This window comes from Camellia sinensis, chromosome 1, assembly GCF_055761805.1.
Source record: "Camellia sinensis isolate YWXY chromosome 1, ASM5576180v1, whole genome shotgun sequence".
Taxonomy (NCBI): domain Eukaryota; kingdom Viridiplantae; phylum Streptophyta; class Magnoliopsida; order Ericales; family Theaceae; genus Camellia; species Camellia sinensis.
Window position 1 is genome coordinate 182,537,688 of NC_138961.1, and position 22,513 is coordinate 182,560,200.

At 37.0% G+C, this 22,513-nt stretch overlaps 1 protein-coding gene across 6 annotated transcripts; it reads left to right on the top strand.

The window, feature by feature from the left end:
• The first annotated feature begins 4,297 nt into the window (after positions 1 to 4,297).
• Positions 4,298 to 21,249, top strand: RGLG3 (Copine (Calcium-dependent phospholipid-binding protein) family). Of its 6 annotated transcripts, none has more exons than XM_028267267.2 (12): positions 4,298 to 4,477; positions 6,734 to 7,014; positions 7,744 to 7,828; positions 7,909 to 8,049; positions 8,142 to 8,255; positions 13,387 to 13,484; positions 14,146 to 14,225; positions 14,302 to 14,407; positions 14,742 to 14,869; positions 14,960 to 15,089; positions 15,193 to 15,249; positions 20,814 to 21,249. In XM_028267267.2, the coding sequence occupies exons 2-12, from the start codon at positions 6,772 to 6,774 to the stop codon at positions 20,895 to 20,897; spliced, it is 1,266 nt and encodes a 421-aa protein (XP_028123068.2). In that variant the 5' UTR covers positions 4,298 to 4,477; positions 6,734 to 6,771; the 3' UTR covers positions 20,898 to 21,249. The 6 variants fall into 6 exon arrangements, with proteins under 6 accessions (XP_028123068.2, XP_028123070.2, XP_082746146.1 ...); XM_028267269.2 differs by having other exon boundaries at positions 14,963 to 15,089; XM_082890020.1 differs by having other exon boundaries at positions 4,476 to 4,577; positions 14,963 to 15,089.
• Positions 21,250 to 22,513: the final 1,264 nt, after the last annotated feature.

Sequence of the window (22,513 nt, forward strand, 5' to 3'; positions counted from 1 at the left end):
TCAAATAGGGGGAAGGACCTCCCCTTATATAAGCAAAGCAAGGAGAAGCTTGCTTGACAAGCTTAGAGCTTGTTCCAATCCCTCCATACACGTGTATGGAGGATAGCCTCAACGCTCAACAGCTAGCTCAAAATATCTGGAAATATCTGAAAAGGAGAAAGATTGGCTGCCGGCCAGTTAAGGTGGCCGGTCGGCCACCTCCCCTAGCCGGCGGGCCACTCCAAGTGGCCTTCAAGAGAGGAAAGTGGCCAGCAGATTCCAAAAGTGGCCTGCAGCCCTTCCCCTCCCTTAGGTAAGAGGCAACAAGGTTTTGGCCCAAAAACCAAGGCCAAAACACAAAGTGTTAAGAGGCTCAAAGACAAGGCACTCAGCCGAGAACTTCGGACGCTCGAAACAAGCACAAACATGCACAATCATCGTGTGCACAAACGATAACGTCAGAATCTTAAGGTCGGTCAAAAATGGGGTGACTACAGTTTTCAACAACAAAGATGAATTTCTTACTTGGGTACGTGATATTGGAAGGACAAATGGCTTTGTTATTATTATAAGGATGTCACACTATGGTAGCGGTCGCAAAAGTCTAAGAATTTATCTTGTTTATGAGCAGAATGGAAAGTATAGATCATGTAAGAAGTTGAAAGACAGCTCGAAAGACTTGTTGAGACAAACTGGTACGAAGAAGAGCAAATGTCCATTTGATTTGAGGGCATACAAGTTGAAAACAAGCGATGAATAGACATTGCATGTAGTTTGTGGACTGCATAATCATCCAACTGTGGAGCATCTCCAAGGGCATACATATGCAGGGAGATTGTCAACTAATAAAAAGTCATTGTTAGTAGATATGTCAAAAAGCCTACTAAGACCAAAAGAGATACTCATTACACTCAAACAGAGGGATGCCCTTAATATGAGCATAATGAAAACAGTTTACATGTATGACATCGATATAGGGTTCTACAGAAAGCTAGTAGATCCTAGATGTAACAACTATTGGGTGAATTAGCGAAACATAAGTACATTGAGCGTCATCAATGTGAGAAAAGCTCTATGACTGTCACGGACTTGTTTTGGGTACATCCAGTGAGTTTGGATTTGCTTCGTACATTCCCTTGTGTGTTGATTATGGATTGTACATATAAGACGAATAGATATCAGCTTCCTCTTATTGAAATTGTGGAAGTGACATCAACTCATATGACATTCTTCGTGGCTTTCGCGTAGTTGCAAACTGAGCGGGGTGATAATTATGTATGGACGTTACAAACATTGCATGATCTTATGGGCAACAGTGTTTTACCTAAAGTCATTGTCACAGACAGATAGCTTGCCTTGATGAATGCCATTAACAACACCTTTCCGAATGCTCAGCATTTGCTATGTCGTTGGCATATTAATAAGAATGTATTGGCGAAATGTAAAAAAATGTTTGAGATAAAAGAAAAATAGGAGAAGTTTAACACTACATGGAACTATTTAGTATTGTCATCGACTGAAGAGGAGTACAATGATCACCTTGTAATACTGCATAAGGATTTCAATAATTAGCTAAGTGTGCAAGTCTTAACATCTCCATAATGTTTACAATTGTAGCGTTGTTGCCTTCCTACCACGACCATGAACGAATCTTAAACGAGTGATTATGACACTTCAAGGGCCTCATTTCATCAACACCATTCCAAATAGCTGCGGTAACATGACTTTTAAAACTTTTAAGGATTGATGGATCAGTTGGCCCTCTCGGAAATGGCTAAGTAAGGATATCTTCATCAACAATGTCAGCATCATCAGTAGTAGGGTCATCATCTATAGCAATATCCCATAACTGGTGCATCATATATAGGATCATCATCCATGGCAATGTGTGCATCATCATCATGCACTCAAGCACGTCCACATCCACGTTCAGCATAATTCACGAAGTCTTCTGTTCGAAGCTGTTATTGACCGACGTTAACTGGGACCGGCATCCACCTGCATAAGGCAAATTATTCTCATTAACCCAATATAGCATTTATAGTGAAAATACTAACAAATATACAATCAAATCATCAAATTGAAGTCATCAATCAATATAGAAATAACAACTACTTGTGTTAACAATATAATGTAGAAACACCAATGCTGCACAAATTTTCTTTTCTATTGTTATGCATCGAAGTTTGCAAAAAAAAATAAATACATAAACATATCCATAAAATAATATTGTTGGAAAAGAACTTAAGGTAAAACCAATCTTGATGACCTATGTGGTCTAAATATATATATATATATATATATATATATAATAAAAGGAAAAAAAAATCCATTCGGAACTTCAATGCCGAAACAACACGTAATTTTCGAAACTAAACTGTCGAAAACATGGCATCATTTCGAAACTACAAAATCGAAGAAATTCATCAACGTCGAAAACTAATAATTGAGAATTTATTTTTTTTCAAAAGTAATTTGTTGAAATAATACAATTTATTCGGAAGTTATGTTCCGAATTCACTCTATCTTTTCAGAAACTCAGTGCCGAAAGCCTGAAATCGTCACTCACAAGACTGAAATCGAAGGTTCTATGCCACTAGAGTGCACATAGATCTGAAATGATAAATACAATAACAAAATGATAAATATAATAAGAAAATGGAAAGATTTCTTACCTTCAACACTATTTTGAAGGATTTATAATGGTTTTCAATGGAGGTCTTCTATACAAATCTTCAATGAAGGAAATTTCACTTCAGACCAAAGTTTTCAAGAGCATGGGTGGGTCAATGTGAAAGTAGAGTCAATCAAAATTGTATAGAAAGAGGGTTAGTAGTGTGTGTACAATGGTTATGAGTGAAGGATGTAATTGTAACTTTAAGTATGTGGATTGAGAAGATTAATTGATAATCAAATTAATAGGTGTGTGTATTGAGAAAAGATGTGCCCTGAGCTAATTAGGTGTGTGGAAATAGAATTTCCTATGTCTGGATCTTTGAACAAAGAGAATCTAAAATTAGATTTATGGACCAAGTGCTTTTTATTTTAATATCTATCTAAAATTTGAATTAGTTTTGATCGTTTTAATCTTACCAAAATGAGGTCATTATAATTATGTAAAAACTATATTTTTCTTAAATTTTAAGCACTGTGAGTCTAATTTACCCTATATAAAATTAATAATCATTTCATTTTTTCTCTTTCTCTAAATTTTTTTAGTTTTAAAGTGATTTAAAAAATGAATTATAAAATAAATCAGTCAATTAACCTATATGAAATTAATAAAAATGAATTATATAAAATTAATAAGGAACTTTTTTTCATAAATCTCGTTTCTAACACTTTTATACCATAAAACTCAAATCATTTTTGATTATCTCATTAGGTATCATTCAGTGTAGTAAGACCAAAGTACTCTCCCTCCATTCTAAAAACAAAACCATTCATATTCCTCATATTTTCACTCTAAAAAAATGCATTAACTACACACCACTATTTAATGTTGATATATATTACACACATAAAATTAAATATGGTTCTTTATTGATTGTCATTATATTTTGGTAGTTCCCATTCATCCAAATGTTGACTGTACGTGATGACGTGAATGTTCACATCAGATGACATGAATGTAAATGTTCATATCAGATGACATTGTGATAAATATGATGTTAAGGTTCGTATCAGTATTGTATCAAATTACACAACTACAAGCCTTAACTTTCATTTGAATATAAACATGACATGAATATTCACATTTTTATGTTTTAGTGTGAACATTCACGTCATTTGACATTAACATTTGTATTCACATCCATATGTTTTAATATGAACATTTACGTCATTTGATGTGAACATTCACATTCACATCATCTGATATAGACATTCACGTTATCACGTACAGTCAACAATTGGATGCATGGAAACTACCAAACATAATGAAAATTAATAAAAAATCATGTTTAATTTTGTATGCAATGTATATCAACATTAAATAGTGGTATGTAGCTAATACATATTAACATTTTTTTTTTCGATTCAAATACATATTAACATTAAATATAAGAGTCTAAGAAAATAATATAAATCAAAAAAAATAACCTTATAAAATAAAAGTATAAATATATGATGGGTTATAAATTTCATTCATAAACTTCTTAAGTTATAAAACTCCTAAATAAAACTTATGAATAAAAATTCCAAATTAATAATTATTTCATTTTTTAATAATAAGAAAAATTCAATTTTTCTTTTTCTTTTTTTTTTCACTCCCTTCCCAAATCACTTAATTGAAGAGTGATCCCTTCTTCGGGGAATTAAATGAGTGCACGCATTAAAAACCGAAAAGAAAAAAATAATAATTAAACTACAAAAGATCCACCGAAAAGTCCAAAAGCAACGTCAACACAGTGGCTTACTACACCAACCAGAAAGCTGAAAACAGTATAATCGCTTTGAATCTCATCTCTCTATTCCTATTCCTCTTATTACCCACCAGGTAATCTCTCTCTTTCTGTATCTCTATCTATATATATTTGTGTGAAACTATACACCCATACATAGATTGACTGTACTTGTCCTAATTCACCAGTTTGTTTGTGGGTTTTTAATCTTTCTTGATGTGAATTTTTCATCTATCACAATTATTTGTGTATGGGTTTTGCCTTATTAGAAATACTTTTACATGGGATTAGTATGTTATTGCTTATGGGTTTGAAGATTTGTTTGCCTTGTTGAATTTGATGAATTCTGGCTTACTGCGTTAGTCTAGAGTTGTTTCAATTTAAAACAAAAAGGTTTGGTGGGTATAGAGAAGGCAGGATTGGCACTGTCAATGAATTGTATGGTAAAATAGAAGCCTACTGAATAAAACTAGAGCTAGTGGAGAGAATTACCTATATGGTTGCTTGGTTGATTTTTATTGGATGTCACCAAGTCTTATTGGCGATGTTGCATTTGACAAAGGATGGGTATTAAAATGCAAATCTTAGACTTCAACCATAGCTGTTGAAAAGCGAGAAGGGATAGGTCTTTGGAAAATAGTTAATATGTATACTAAACCATTTATTTGAAATGTGGAAGATCATTGATTTAGACTTGGTAGGTAGGTGGAAAGCGTAAAACATGTAGTTACACCTTCTCAACATGAGATGTCATTCTAGATATGAACTGATGGAGAAAAAGGTTCTACATAGCAGATATGGATTGAGGCGTTGCTGAGTTGACTTAAGTACCCATTAGGGAGTCATAATTCATTTGAAATCATTTAGAATTTCATATGAGAGATTAAAGCTACAGGCTGATTCCTACGACTTTGGCTTGTCTTTAAACTTTGAAGTTAAATCATTGAAAGTTATTTGCTTAATTTGATTTATTTAATCTCAAAATGGTTTGGAGATTTACTCATGTTGGTGTATGATATATTGTGGATTGCCTATCAGAATTCCTTAGGTTTTAAAAGAGGCAGTTTCATTGGTATCCTTTCATTTATAGATTACATTTGTTGGTTGGGACTATTTAGCCAACAATCTAGTAAACCGTTGTTGCAGCTTGCAACATCTGGTCAAAATGGGTTGTTTGCATTGAGATATCTCACCCGACATACGCTTTTCCTTAATTAAATGAACTTTGTTAATTGTCTTGAAGGAAGTGCTTCTTAGAGAAACTCTTAATACGTATTGGTAGTTGTGAACATGGAACCTAACAATATTCTTGAAACTAGAAGCTAGCTCCTGATGCTCTCATGACACTCTGTCACCAATGATTTCACCCTCTTTCTTTCTTTCTTTCTTTTTTAGGCCCTATAGAACTTTCTCATTTATACATGCTATACGTTCTCTAGATTTTTTAAGCTTGCTTTCATATCAAATATGGAAAGCTACTTCACAAGGTTTGTTTCCAATGAATACTTTAACAATCTGCTCATAATTTGGTATGACATCCCAAAGGGCATTGACTTGTCATTTTCAGATAATTATAGTTTATACAACTTTGATTGAATCAAAGCCGAGGACTTCACAACTTCCCATTCCCACTCTCCATTTTGAAACGATTGGTTGGATTTTGGTTGGCATGAGATGTTTAATTTCTATGATGACTTATGCTCTGCAGCTATATCCTAACCTTGTTCTTAATTCACTCTTAGGACACATATTGTGTTTTACCCGTTCCAATCATACCCTTGCCCACAAATATATCTTTGAAGTATTTTATATTGGGTGTTATGTCTTATTCTTTAGTTAGCTTGTATTAAGCTCCTTGATCAGAGAAGTCGCTTTAGTGGCCATAAGAAGCACGTTATTTCCAAAGATCCACCTACTAAGGTGAAAGCATGTAGTTTTTCTATTTTTCATGCATGTAACATTCTACTATGTTAGTTGGTATTGAGGTCAAGACTAGCCCATTACAACCTATAGTTCAAACTAAATTATCTGTGGTCAGGAACTTATTATGAACAAACCCAGCTAGACTAACAAGGATAAAAACAACCTATATAATATGAATACAATGCAAGGGTATTTTGCTTTTCAATCAAAATATGTTGTACTGCTTTGCTTGTATCTGCATCGTCAACTACGGAATCTGTTTATGCGACTCAACTAAACTTACCAAATACAAGACTCAATATTTTTGAATGAAATTTAATTTCCAACACAAAAAATGATATGAGAGTAAAGTTTTCCTCAGATTTCTAATTTGATAATAAAATTTAAAATTTGTTACATTTAGAACTGACACCTTGTTCTCCGTGTAGGACTATTTTGCTAAAGAAGTGTAAAACTCATCCAGATAATGGGGAACACTGAATCAATGTCGGATGATACTCAGGATGATTATTTAAATCAGCCCCCTTCATATTCAAATAATCAACCCCCTTCATATCCAACTAATCAACCCCCTTCATATCCGAAGAATCAACCGCCTTCATATCCAAATAATCAACCCCCTTCATGTGCCGGAAGTTCAATGGATCCTACCTATCAAATAAAGCAGCAAAGTCTTTGCATAGCGGATAATTTCAATTCCTTGGATGAGGTTTTTAATTATTTCATATTCGTATATTAACTTTTCCTTTATAACTTTTTTTTTTTGCCTGATTACATCATTAGTGAAGGAGCCTTTATTTAATGTGCTTGTCATGATATTTGATACCTTAATGAATGTTACACTTTTTAATGAGTGTGAAGAACATATGTGATGCATGGACAGTTAAGAAATAACATGTTCAAACATTAGTATAATTGAAATGAGAAAGTTGAGATTGATGAGTGTTCTTGTAAAAAAAGTTTAGGGAGAAGGAGAATTAGAAGTGCCTCCAATTAAATATACAATGAGGGAGACACTTGAGATGGTATGGTATGTGCATTGTAGACCAATTAACATAAAGTATGGAAGAGTGCTTTGATCTACGCTGAGGGTGGTAAAAGAAATTAAGAAGGCCGATGAAGAAGTATATGCCTTAAACTTAACAGAGGATATGACTTCTAATAAGAGATAACAATAGGAAATGGGTCCATGTACCCGATACCAAGTAATTGGGGCAAAGGCTTGTTGAGTTGAGTATCAAGATGCTAGCAAGGAAATATATTGCCATTAGTATTATAAAGAAGATACCTGTATGAATAGCATGTAGTTTTACTTGTGGTCCTTCTAATCAAATGTTATGGGAACTCAACCTATAATTTATTATCCTCCATTTTCTATTTTTAAAGGTAGATACATACCATGCTTCGGGAGTTATTAATGCTTTACTTATACTCCTAGGTAATCTCGGCACTAAGAGAAGCTGGCCTTGAATCATCAAATTTAATACTTGGTATTGACTTCACAAAGAGCAATGAGTGGACAGGTGACCTTTTCTTGGCAGTGGTGATTATTTTGTAACTTCTAATCAATTGAGAAGATCATTTGACATTTTAATGATTGTAGGCAAGCAATCATTTAACAGGAAAAGCCTCCATGCGATTGGTAACACACCTAACCCCTATGAGCAAGCAATCTCTATAATTGGCCGCACTTTGTCTCCATTCGATGAAGATAACTTGATACCTTGTTTTGGATTTGGTGATGGTTAGTCCTTGCTCATGACTGCGCTATTAGGTTGAGTTCCCTTGGATTTTTGTTGTCTAATAATTCTATATTTTCCTTATATTTTCTGGTAGCGTCAACGCATGATCAATATGTGTTCAGCTTTTACCCTGATCATCGATACTGCAACGGATTCGAGGAAGCTCTCTCACGATACAGAGAAATTGTTCCTTACATAAAGTTATCAGGTCTTGAAATATACTCTCCTTTACCCTTATTTATCCAACATCTTTAAATAATTTTTTATTGTCAATTAAAAGTGTGGCCCACAGCTCAGTTGGGTGCAGGAAATAAGGGTTGAAGAATGTCTTATTCACCTGCTGACATATATTCAGTATATATATTAGGGCAATTTCACTTGTGGACTAAAATGCAGCTTAAGAGAAAAGATTGAAATACCTTTGTACATAAGTAACCTCATTATGCAAACCACAAACATTTTCGTCTTCTTTTTGGGAAGCAAAATTCACTTTAACCCCCTATGCTTTACTCCATGTGTGATTTACTCTCTCTGACATTTAAAGATGAGCACATAACCCCTTTATGTCCTGACACATGTTTCAGCCTTAAGGTTAACTTGGACGGAATGTCTAACGGTGCACTTTAGTCTGCAAAAACCATAATGGTTATGTGCTTATTTCCAAATGTAGGGTTTAACAAGGGCCAAACCACAAAGGGGTAATAAGTGGTATTTGCCCTAGATATTATTAAAGAAAAAGGAAACCAAGAAATATGTCATCATGCAAAAATCTCTTCTTGCTTTGCAGCTACGTTTATTATTAGGACATCCAAAGATTAGGATTTTATTGCATTATAAAATTGAGTTTCATATATGTCTAGATGTCAGCTAGATCTAACCTTACCCACAACAGAGTGGTTGAATTGTTTCATGATGAATATGAGCTTTAATGACTTTGCATTAAAAAAAATTATGGTGAAAAGAGAGATGCACACCATAGCATTCCCTAAAGAACAAGAGGATTAAATCAGTCATTATAAAATTTTATATTTTCCAACCAAGTAGAAGTAGATATCCACCTACCAGAAAGACTACTTATGCCACCAAATACTTTACTTATGTTTTCCAACTAAAAGGCATTGCTTGGTGCAATGGTAAAAGCTTAGGTTGATAAGCGTGAGAATGTGATTGAGTTTCAAAATAGCCACTTTGTGTTTTATAGTGCAAAGGTTAGAAATGTCTCCATTCTAATCCTCCCAACACCAACAGGGAACAACACTGGGTAATATCTTTTTTTTGTTTGTTTACTTTTTTTTGTGCTCGGGATTGAGACGATGGAGGGGAAGGGAGGTGGTGGTATGGTTTCTACATTCATAAATTAATCCGTAGACCTTGCACTTAAGTAAAATGCAATAAATAGAGGGGTTGTTTGGGAAGTTGGCTTTTTGTTTAAAAAAATGAAGGAGCCAAAAAAAGCCAAAATGTCACTAAAAACCCAAAAAACTAAAAAGCCACTAAAAAAGCAAATTATACAAATCAGTCTTCATGTTTTTCCGTGCTACAGCTTTCACTTGCACCACATACTATGAAGCATGAATACGGATACAAGACACGGGTATGATACAATATGGATACGACGATACGACAAAACTTAAAAAAATAAGATACAAGTACGGCTAGAATATGCTTGTGATTTTTTTTTTATATATAATTTTTAGTAGGGGAAATTACAAAAAAAAAAAAACATCGGTGTTTGACTCTTGTAACAAAATAAATCTTAAGTTTTTCATTTTGACAATTTAAACCATAATCTTTCAATTTGTTTTCAGTCTGAATCATTAGTCTATTTTTGTTAAGTAAAACTGACAAAAAATGGTATTTTAATCATTAAACTCAACGGAAAAGGGTATTTTAGACATTTTAGAGTTTAATGATTAAAATATCATTTTTTTGTTGGTTTTATTTAACGAAAATAGGTTAATAGTTTAGATTGAAAACAAATTAAAAGATTAATTAGATTGTAAATTGACAAAATTAAAAACTCTGTGTTTATTTTGTTACAAAGATCAAACCCTAAGGGGTTTTTTTGGTAATTTTCTCTTTTTATTATTGTATTATACATAAATTGAAATTAAGAATTAAAGTTGTGTTTGGATTAGGATTTGGAAAGGGAAAAGAAAAGGGAAATGGAAAAAAACAGAGCTTAAGCATTAGTTTAAGAGCTAATAGCCAACCGTTAATTTTTTTTAGAAGTCTTATGAAAATTCCATTTCCAAATCCATCCAAACAGAACCTAAGTATTAGTTTAAGAGCTAATGGCCAACCATTACTTTTTTTAGTAAATCCTATGAAAATTCCATTTCAATATCAAGTCTAAATTGTGTTTATAGTCCTTGCACTTTTCCCTTTCATACTTAAATAAATGTATTATATACAAAAGTGCTATACATAACTTTAGTTGCTTTTTAACTGTTGAAATCCGATTTTAGTATCATTATATTTTCTTATTTATCTTACTTTCTAAGAAGTTATAGCTATAGATATGGAATACATATACGACACATTTATAAGAATTTGTCAATTTGATAAATTTTGAAAAAGTAGGCTTCTACTCTAATCTCACTAGTTTCTTCTTCTCTAATGTTGTGCAAGAATTATAATATCACAATCTCACTTTCAAAATAGTTCGGATACATGACTTATCTCAAAAGTATCCGATACTTCTCAAAATTAAAGAAAATTAATATCAAGTATTGGATACGTTTAGGAAGTATCAGATACGTATCTTCAAGTATCCAAGGAGTATCAGTATCTAATATGGGTATAACTTTCTTTTGGAAGTATTCGTGCTTCATAGACCACATATACAAGCTCACTTACCTCCATGAAAATTAGGAATGGCAACGGGGCCGGGGATCACCCTCCCCGTCCCCGATCCCCGATGATAAGAATGTCCCCGGCCCCGGCCCCGATCCCCGACGGAGAACCTATTACCATCCCCATCCCCGTCCCCTAACGGGGATCGGGTTTCCCCGACCCCGAAAATTCCCCGGATCAAAAAAAAAAAAAAAAAAAATTCAAACAACATCATCCACAACAATATCATCAAACAACATCAACACACAAATCTGAGTAAAAAGAGAGGTAGATCTAAGTAGAGAGAGATAGATCTAGCTGCAATCTAATATATATATATATATATGTGTGTGTGTCTATATATAACACAGAGAAAGAGAGGCGGAAAGGTCAGGCGGCGGAGGAGATCGCGGAGGAAGGCAGCGAAGGAGATTGGCAGACGGCAGAGGAGGGCGGTGGAGAAGCGGCGCTGTGAGATCGGCGGTGGAGGAGCGGTGCTGTTAGATCGGCGGAGGAGGGGCGCTGTCAGATCGGCGCTGTGAGATCGGCTCTTCTCTCTCTCTCCTCATTTTTCTCACGCGAAATGAAGCTATGTGTGAGGGGAGAGAGGATCTGAGATGGGAGAGAGAGAGATCTGAAATGAGGGAGATGAGGGAGATGAGAGGTGTGTTCTGGTTTTCGAATTGGGAGATGAGTTCTGAGAGAGAGAGAGAGAGAGAGAGGGAGGAGAGTATATATTATATGAGTACATATATAATATTATATTATATTAGGTTTATTATTATTTATGTTAGAAAGTAGTGGGTTCTAGTCAACACAGTCAGAGAATAGATATAATATAATATTATATTATATTAGGGAGTGTATTATATTAGATTTGAAATGAGAGAGGGAGAGGGAGGCGGGGAGAAACAACGGGGAACGGGGCCGGGGCCGGGGCCGAACCACTTATCACCGTCCCCGGCCCGAAAATGAGCGGGGATTTTTTTTTTAATACCATCCCCGGCCCGTTGGGGGTATTTTTCGGGAAAACACCGTGTTAATCGGGGTCGGGGGGTCGGGTCCCCATCGGGCCGGGTTTAAATTGCCATCTCTAATGAAAATGTAATTATTTTGAGTTGTTCCTATTTAAGTGCACTTTGTTGGAATATGTCCCACATCGCCTGGAGTTACCCCATCTATGTGTTAGAATGTGTTTCATATCGCCTGGAGTTGTCCCATCTGTGCTAATTATAAGATTTTAGTTTCCCTCTCCTTAATACCTAGGTTTTAAGAAGAAGCATGGGTTAGGCTTTTCAATTTGGTATCAGAGCTTGGTTAGGCCTGTGACTGGTGGGCCATTTGTCCAGCTAGTGTATGTTATGGTCCAGGAGGGTGTGTTGAAATGTGTCCCACATCGCTTAGAGTTGCCCCATATGTGCTAGTTATAAGGTTTCAGTTTTCCTCTCCTTAATACCTGCGTTTTAAGGAGAAGTGTGGGCTGAGTTTTTCAATTTGGTATCAGAGCTTGGTTGGACCTATGACTGGTGTGCCGTTTGTCTGGCTAGTATATGTTGTGGTCCAAGAGGGTGCGTTGGAATGTGTCCCACATCGCCTGTAGTTATATGTTGTGGTCCAAGAGGGTGCGTTGGAATGTGTCCCACATCGCCTGCAGGCAATGTGGGACACATTCCAACGCACAGATGAGGCAACTCTAGGCTATGTGGGATACATTCTAACACACCCTCATGAACCACCACAGACACTAACCAGACAAACGGCACACCAATCACAGGTCCAATCAAGTTCTGATACCAAATTGAAAAGCCCAACCCACACTTCCCTTAAAACCCATATATTAAGGAGAGGAAAACTGAAACCTTATAACTAGCACATATGGGGTGGGACAACTCCAGGCGATGTGGGATACATTTCAACATACTTTTCCCAATTATCTATTAGGTTCACTAATCACGAGCACAGAGTAAAGCGTGTAATTGATGAGTGTGTGATTGGCATTGATCCTTGTGATTTTAAGGTTCCAAATTTGAAACCTAAAAAATGAACCACAATATAAGCCCCGAAGTGTCACTGAAAGGACTAAATAAGATTCCAGCAAGTGTACTTCTGCTGATCTTGAACTGAATAAGAAGCAACCATTGTTTGACCAAATATTTTTTGACATTTGCCTTAACCCTAGCAAAGGCTTATCTTATGCTTGCGTTGCAAATGGTTCTCATAAACAATTATAGAGGCTGATCCGCTTATCTCATGAAATGATGAGTTCTATTTAAAGAGATCATTTTTCTTTAAAATATAATTTGATGATTAGGATGTGCCATGGTTATTTTATTTTTCTAGTTGTAAATGGCATGTCATCTTGTTACAGATGTAGATATTTGAAACATGTATCTCGAGCTTTAAACACATTACATTGCAGCTAATTTTCTACCATAGTAGAAAGTAAACTAGTTCCACGTTTGGCTCTATAATGTTATCCTTCTGTGCATTCACTCAATGAATAGGTCCTACCTCATTTGCACCTATAATTGATGCTGCAATTGATATTGTGGAGAGAAGCAATGGGCAATATCATGTGCTCGTCATCGTTGCAGATGGACAGGTTTGGAACATGATGGGTGTGTTTGGCTTGTGTTTTGAGATAAATTTTCAAAAAAAAAATTTGGGGAGAGAGTTTAGAATTTTTTTTTGATTTGTTTGGTTGTATGTTTTGAAAATAATTTTGGAGTTTGAGAGTTTGAAATGATTTGATATTTTGTTATAGTTGAGTAGATGTGTGTGTGAGAAAAAATGATTGAGAATGAGAGAGAAGAGAGAAAAATGATTGATTGATGTGTAGGGAAAAGAAAGTGATTTTGGAAAAAAAAATTCAAAAAATTTGAACCAAACAAAATTTTGAAAATTTTTCTCAAAAATTGTATTTTAAGATACAAACCAAACAAGTCCGATGTCTTATTTGGGAGCTTTTATCCACACACCACAGAAATTCTCAATTCACATCAATTTTCCATTCGGATGTCAACTTCTCAACAAAAATGAATTATTCGGATATGAACTTTCAAACAAAAATGAGCTGTTCAGACATGAACCCTGTTCGATGGTTGATATCCCAACATTTGATTTTTGTTCGGAAGTTCATGTCCTAATGACACCAATGGTGTGAACTGAGAATACGGTGTGTAAATAGAAGCTCCCTATTTATTTGTAGCATTTATAATAAATCGTAATGAAACTGTTTTGAAACTTTTGTAATATGAAATTAGGTTACCAGAAATTCTGATACACCGCCTGGAAGATTTAGTTCACAAGAACAGGCAACTGTCAATTCTATAGTTGCTGCAAGGTAAAAGAGTTACCATATGATGAGCTTGACTATGATTGCTGTCTTCAATTGTTAATTGATGGCATTTAATTAACAGTCAATATCCGCTTTCAATTATCTTGGTTGGTGTTGGAGATGGACCATGGGATGCAATGAAACGATTTGATGATAACATTCCTCAACGTGCATTTGATAATTTTCAGGTACTTTGAGAATTGTTGCATCATCTTGATAAATCCCAATCTTTTCATTTTCCATACTATAACATTTACTAAGCTGTGTTTTTTCTTTTCCTTTTTTGGATACCCTTTTTGTTTGGTATGAAACCACCGTTTAGTTGCAGAAAGACCCCCAACACCCTGAATTCAGTGCTATTGGCCAAAGAAAATTTTTTTTTTTTTGCCCATGTTGAACCCGCTGTATAGAGAAATTATTTTAGTTTGCATGCCATAGCTTTGATTGCTGTGGAACAAAATGAAATTTGTTATAACATGTTTTTTGTTTATCCTCCGTATAAATTTTTTCCCTGCTCCACAGTTTGTAAATTTCACAAAGATCATGTCTGAGAACACAGACATGGAAAAGAAGGAAGCAGCTTTCGCCCTCGCCGCTCTCATGGAAATTCCACTTCAATACAGAGCTGCACAAAGCCGTCAGCACATGGAGTAAGGCTGAAAAGCTGTAGTTTAGGTTCTTGGTGTTATTTATTGTAGTGCAGGGATCTAGTGAATATACTAACTTGTTCACTTATGTAGTAGAAATATGGGAGGTCCACGGACAACGCCTCTGCCTCCTCCGCGTGCTGTGATAGATCATGATAATGCGGTTAAATCAATCCCACACATGACAAACTTCGAACCAATAGACCAAACACCAGTGGAGCAGGTAAAGTTCATTTTTCTTTTGTGGAAAAAGGAAACGTGCTCATTTCTCCCGCTTTAGATTCCTGCAGTTGGTTTTTAAAAAAATTTTGGTTGTATTTTACTAGGTGTGTCCCATTTGCTTGACAAATCCTAAGGATATGGCTTTTGGATGTGGTCATTTGGTAAGCATTTTGAAAAAGTTATTTTGTTGGTCTGGACATCAACAGTTACAATGTACACTTGTGTTTTTGGGATCGAAATTATGTTCATACAATTTTTCCTCAAACTAAGCTCACACTCCATATTTTATTATGATAACTCCAACCATATTTGCATTTATATTCATGTTTGGGTGAAACTGTTTTTTTCTTTTCTAATTCTGGCATTGGAGGGATGCAGATATTTTCATTGGTTGTCCTTTCTGTTTGAGAGAGAGAGAGAGAGAGAGTATGATACTAGCTGTGAGCCTAAAAATCACAAGTGAAACAATTTTTATTGGGTAAATTACACTGACCTCCCTAGAGCTTCGGATAAAATACAATTAGCCCTATAGTTTTAGTATAATTACACTAACGTCCCTCAAGTTTTAAATTTGAGGACAATCTAAACTACATGTTAGAAATTTGTTAATTATTTAACAATAGACTTAATTTGTATAATAAAATTCCAAATTTATTCTTGTTAAAACAGTTTAACCGTATTAAATGGGTTAATCTTATTTCTTTACTGTTTTTATCTTCCTCTACCCCTCCCCTTCTCTCTCTCCCGCCTTCTCTATCACGTCTCCCTTTTGCAGAACATTGTCATGCCTCCAACATGCCAAATCCATCGCCTCCGACATAGAAGCCACACAACCCTCGCCTCACCTTCCCCTTCCTGTTCCCTCACCTCCATATTTTCTCCCCTGTGACCACCATGGGCCCGATTCCCTCTTTTGCGCCCTCATCTCCTATTAGTAGTGCCACCTCCCTAGCCCCCTCCACCACGACACCCCGCTCCGACCTAGGTCACTTCCACCATTGCAACCCTCCAACTACCTCATTCTCCCTCATAATGGTGGCTCATAATAATGATGATTCTACTGAAGTTGAAGAGAGACAGATGTTGATTTTACCACCTCCCACTCCCTCTTCCTGATCAACAGACTTGTGACCCATACCAAAATAATCAAAATTTGAACAATTTAAGCTTAAAAAATTAATCAAAAAATTTCAAAAACTCATTATAAAAAAAATTAAAAAAAAGAAGAGGAAAATCCAACACCACCCAACTCCACCGCTTCTTCCTCTCCAATGCCGTCCAACCCTTCTGATCAATGTCTTGCAACCCTACCCCCTTCTTCCTCTCAGTGCCTTCCACCATCCTCTTCCTCTTTATTAACAACAACAACAATGAAGCAAAAATTTGAATTAAAGAAAAAGATGGGAAGCAATAAGACGTTCGCAGTGGCATGTGTAAGAATTTATGTATTATTGATTGATATGTTGATTGTTATTTTCTGTCTATTACAAATGGTTCCTTATATAGATGTAGGTGTAGTGGATGGTGTGTAGTGGATGGTGATAGTGGTGTAGTGGGTTAGGTTTAGTGGAGTAGGTGAGGTGGTAGTGGTGTAGTGGGTTAGGTTTAGTGGAGTAGGTGAGGTGGTAGTGGTGGTAGGTGATGGTAAATTCTAACAGCCCCCGCAAACTCAAGGAGGATAGAAACTAACCAACTTGAGTTTGAAGAGAGGAACAAAACAAGAAAATACATTAATACATAAAATAAAAGAGGATAGGAGACACTGGTCGTGTCAGACCATTGGTGAAGACACTGGATGGTGGTGTCATAACGTTGTAGAAGACACTGTATGGTGGTGTCATAACGTTGTAGAGGACACTGTATGGGGGTGTCAGACCGATGTAGAAGACAGTTTATGGGGTCATGTCGGACCGTTGTAGAAGACAGTTTATGGGGTCATGTCGGACCGTTGTAGCAGACAATATTGTGACAGTTGTTGTGACAGTTTACGGAGTCTTGCTGGACCCTTATAGAAACTAACCGGAATCAATGTCGGGACAGTTTACAGAGTCTTGTCGGACCCTTGTAGAAACTAACCGGAATCAATGTCGGGACAGTTTACAGAGTCTTGTCGGACCCATGAAGGAGCTAACCGGAATCAATGTCGGGACAGTTTACAGAGTCTTGTCGGACCCATAAAAGAGCTAACCGGAATCAATGTCAGGACAGTTTACAGAGTCTTGTCGGACCCATAAAGGAACTAACCGAAATTAATGTCGGGACAGTTTACAGAGTCTTGTCGGACCCTTAAAAAATGCACCCTCAAAAGGTGTGCCCAATTTTTCAAAAGGCGTGCCCAATCCATAAAAAGGCGTGCCGGACATGATGATGGCGAGGCACGTGAGCGCCTTGGCTGGCGCGCCCGTTTGTCGTCGAGCGTCGAGCGGCGCATGATGCGCGTGTCTGCCGCTTCGTCAGGGTCTTTATAAATCGAAGCGGGGGCTGAGGCTGGGAAGCATAACAAACCAGTCTGAAACCTCTGAACCTTTGCAGTCTGAAACATTCTGTAAACACTCTGTAACCAACCCGTCTCTGAAACACTCAGCAACATGGCCTCTTCTTCCCGTCCAGCTACCCAAAACATGGCCTCCTCTTCCCGTGGTCTGCTCACGCTCTTTCCAAAACTGAACGAGCCCACAAGAGAAATAACTGGTGCGGTGGCCAGTGAACCTCAACCAAACACCTCTGGTTTTGCTCCGTTGAACTTTCCGATGCGGTCGGTGGAGCAAAAAATGGCGGTGCAAACTGATATTGAGGCCAATCAGTATATTCTGAAGTCATGTGTGGAAACCATGACTGCGGTCACAAACTTGTCGCACCGGCTGCAGAGCAGGACAAATGAGGTGCAACAGTTAAACTCCCAGCTGGCTCTGCTCCAACGCATGTATAAGGATGCGCGAGCAGAGATAAGTGTGCTAAAGGCGGAAAACAAGGAGCTGAAGCGGAAGGCCACCGTGATGTTTCGATTTGGAGGGCCGCCATATGCTGCAGTGGAGGAGCAGGGAGTAGTGATCGTGCCCAGTGGAGTGAACGTGCTCGGTGGAGTGGGAAACACGGAGGCAACACCGTCAAGGACCGCCCAGGACGGAAGCAAAAAGAAGAGACCCGCGGAATAGGCGAAGAAGTGAGGTCGGTGGGTGGCCGCCTGCAGAAAAGAAAACAAATCTTTGGGTGTTTGTTTGTTGTTGTTGTTGTTGTTTTTTTTTTTTTTTTTTTTTGTGTAAAATTGTGATCGGGGTTGATCCCTGAGATGAATAAAATATGGTTTGGTGTGCAAAGCTATATGGTATGAATGAAATTGGAAAAAAGATTAAAAATAATGTGAAAGAAAAATAAAGAAAGAAATAATAAAAATATATTTGAAATCAAAAAATGAAAGATGGGGGAAATAAGGAAAGTGGTTTGAAGAAAAATAAATAAAAATAATGGAGTTTGAAATCAAACGGAGGAGAGTTGATTTTTTTTTTTTTTTTTAAATATAATATAATATAATAAAAAGAGATATATATATATATATATATATAAAATAAAGAAAGTGGGGAACAAGTGTGTATCAAGAGCACCAATCGGTGTCCCCCATGTTTTCCTCCTCCAACCGAGACCCAGAGAGAGGGAGATTGAGTGGGTGCATGATGATGATGTTGGGTCCATGGAGAGAGAGAGAGAGATTGCCCTCCTTGAGTTTGATCTGGCCAGATCCAGATCCAGAACAGGGGGAACAAGGGGAAAGTGATGAAAGTGGGTGCAAAGCCAACCATGAAGAAGTGGAGCCTTGGGAATGGGATGAGGTTGACTGCAAGTTGTCGGAGATCAGAGTTGAGCTGACCAGGAAACCGAAGGCAACAAGTGACACCACTCATGGTGGTTCTGTTCTTAGATCCCTGAGCAGAAGCTAGAGCCGCAGAGCAAAGAAGTAAGAGGAAGACGAGTGATCCGAATTTGCACATTTCGCCGGCAAATTTCGCCGGAAAATACTCAACAGCTCTGAAACTTGAGGCGATCTCCGGTGAATTTTCAGGTTCAGTGAGATGAGAAGAAGCTTTGGCATGAAGAGTGACCATCCATCTTCAAAGCCCATTGAAAATGAAGAATCAGATTCTCACTTCATGTACAGCAGCAGTCCTTTCCAGATGGCAGACCCACGAAGCAGCAGCAGCACCTCCAATACTCACAGCCACAGATGCAGATGCAGTGCAAGAATCCAATTTCCTTAAGGTAACCTTGCAAGAAGACAAAAAATGTGCATCATCAAAGAGGTGCAAATCCGATGATTACTCTAGACATGGACATGAAGATGACGATGAAGAAGCTTTGGCACTTTTTCCAGCTGTAGAGAGAGAGAAGATTTGGACAATGATGGGAAGGTATGTGTAGAAAATAAGCGGAATAGATTGAGGTCCGGCGGGCGGCTAAGGTGAGGTTGCCGCCCGCCGGGGAAGCGAAAATATTAGGTTCTAAACCTGCTCTGATACCATGTAAGAATTTATGTATTATTGATTGATATGTTGATTGTTATTTTCTGTCTATTACAAATGGTTCCTTATATAGATGTAGGTGTAGTGGATGGTGTGTAGTGGATGGTGATAGTGGTGTAGTGGGTTAGGTTTAGTGGAGTAGGTGAGGTGGTAGTGGTGTAGTGGGTTAGGTTTAGTGGAGTAGGTGAGGTGGTAGTGGTGGTAGGTGATGGTAAATTCTAACAGCATGTGATGGAGCTGGTGATGGATTGCGATAGAGGAGCTGGAGGTTTGTTGTGGCTGTCTGATCATTGTTCATGGCAGTGTGAGATAGAGGCAGCGACAATGTGCTATGGAGGAGTCGGCAATTGGCGATGGTGTGATGAAGGCGGCGGCAACATGCGATGGAGAGGATCCAACGATGCTGACGTGCTATGGAGGTTCTCTCTGGTGACTTCTGCATGTGATGAAGGAGCCGGCTTGAGGCTTTATGGAAGGCTTCGAATACGCTACAATAACCATTTTATTAAAACTAGTGGTTGGCACACGTGATGCGTGTGCACTTCAAATAAGTAAACATAAAACCAAATATTTATTTATATTTTGTGCCACCCAAATGGTAAGAGCCTTCTTCGTTAGATCCAAGGTCCAAGGTTCGAGTCGCACACCTCCCATCTAAATTTTTTGTTCTAAATAGGAAAATTGACACCACCAAAGGTGTTCACTTTATCTAAGTTTTTTGTTTTAAATACAAAAATAGACGCCATCAAAGGTGTTCACTTTATAATAGTATAGAAGATAGATAGATAGATAGATAAAGGCAAAGATGTAACTTGCAACAACTGTTAGTTTTGTTACATTTGTTTTTAATGTAATTATATCAAAACTACGAGGCTACTATATTTTCTCCATTCCTCCAGGGACGTCGGTGTAATTTACCCATTTTCATTTTAGGTACTATAACTGATCTTCTGTGTATAGTTTAAATAACCAATTTCAGCTATGACAAATCAAAATCTAAGGCATGCTAAATGCTACACACAAACAAAAACAAAAACAAAAATAAAAATAAAAAAACTAATGTGGTATAATTGTATCTGATGTCCGATGAACAACAAAAATACCATTCCTTTTCCTCATTGGTCTAGATTTTGCACAACTATTTAAATAGAGGACTGTTGTTGCAAATTGTTCCTTTTCTTACTCTTTTTTGAAATTTTGCCTCATTTTAGACATGCAAGGATTGTGGTGTGACCATTTCATCTTGCCCTATGTGCCGGCAGCCCATAACAACTCGCATTAGACTCTACTCTTGAAAGGGAATGTGAAGCAACACTCTGCCCTCTACAGTTATTCTGAGACAAAAATTATGCAATATTTTGGTTACTTCTCTAGTTTGTTCTTTGCGCAAGTCATACTTGTGGTTGTGTTCAAGGTAAGGTGTGGAGAGTTTTTAATGTTGTTGTTAGTGTACTTTTCTGTGGGAAAATTGTCCAATTCATTTTGTAAATTGATTTGGATATTCTGTTGCTGCTTCTGATTGGTATCTGCCAGGGTTGTATTTAAAGCTCTCTTCTTTCACATACTTGAGTCCCACAATCTAGGGCCATGAATGTTGTTGTAATCTTAAGGAATGTCAATAATATGAACTAACATATTTTTTCTCTATCCTCCCCCTCCCTTTTTTTCTGGTTTTGGTAAAGAAAAAATCTACAAAGTTATTAATTTAAACAAGATATGGCCCGTACCTTGGTTCCTTGAAGCATCCATATTTATTGGAGAAATGGGTCTGTCAAAATTTTGAATGTGGTTTTATTTTTTTAGAAAGAAAAACATTAAAAATCTCAAAAGTTTTATTAAATATTTTACCAAATGTTTCGCATTGATGTGTGACTCACACTACGTGAGTCTCACACTCGTGAAATATTTAGTAGAAATGTCTACTTGTGCTGTATTTTATTTACTTGTGTTGTGGGGCATATAATCTGAGTACTTCTAATCAATAAAATTTATTTATGATTTGTTTTCCCTTATTTCTCTCCATGTGGAATTAAGGAATCCCCTAGTGAATTCTAGGGCTTTGCATCTAATATATATATATATATATCAAATTTGTTTTAATTCAACACTTAAAATTTTATCAAACAAATTTTCAACTTAAAAAAAAAGCATTCAACATTCAACTTTCAATATGTAGAAATTTAATGTATAAAGAGAAATAGAGAATTGTATTATTGATTGATTTATATTGATATCTATTACAATGATTCATGATTCCTATATATAGAAGAGGGTGAGTGTGTAGTAGGTAAGGAGTAGGTGAAGTGGAGGTGGTAGTGGTGTAGTGGGTTAGGTTTAGTGGAGTAGGTGAGGTCGTAGTAGTGTAGTGGGTTAGGTTTAGTGGAGTAGGTTTAAGTGGGTGAAGTAGGTGGAGAGTAGGTGGATTTTAACAGCCCCCGCAAACTCAAGGGGGATAGGAACTAACCAACTTGAGTTTGGAGAGAGTAACAAAACAAGAAAATACATAAAAATAAAAGAGGATAAGAGACACTGTATGGTCGTGTCAGACCATTGGTGAAGACACTGGATGGTGGTGTCATAACGTTGTAGAGGACACTGTATGGGGGTGTCATAACCATGTAGAGGACACTGTATGGTGGTGTCATAACGGTGTAGAGGACACTGGATGGCGGTGTCAGACCGATGTAGAAGACAGTTTATGGGGTCATGTCGGACCGTTGTAGCAGACAATGTTGTGACAGTTGTGGTGACAGTTTACGGAGTCTTGCTGGACCCTTGTAGAAACTAACCGGAATCAATGTCGGGACAGTTTACAGAGTCTTGTCGGACCCATGAAGGAGCTAACCGGAATCAATGTCGGGACAGTTTACAGAGTCTTGTCGGACCCTTAAAAAGTCGCACCCTCAAAAGG

Coding starts and splice junctions, on each gene's coding strand:
- RGLG3 (XM_028267267.2), top strand. CDS start 6,772: ATGGGGAACACTGAATCAATGTCGGATGATACTCAGGATGATTATTTA. Junction 14,408..14,741: donor GTGCATTTGATAATTTTCAG/GTACTTTGAGAA, acceptor CCTGCTCCACAG/TTTGTAAATTTCACAAAGAT. Junction 15,250..20,813: donor CTTTTGGATGTGGTCATTTG/GTAAGCATTTTG, acceptor GCCTCATTTTAG/ACATGCAAGGATTGTGGTGT.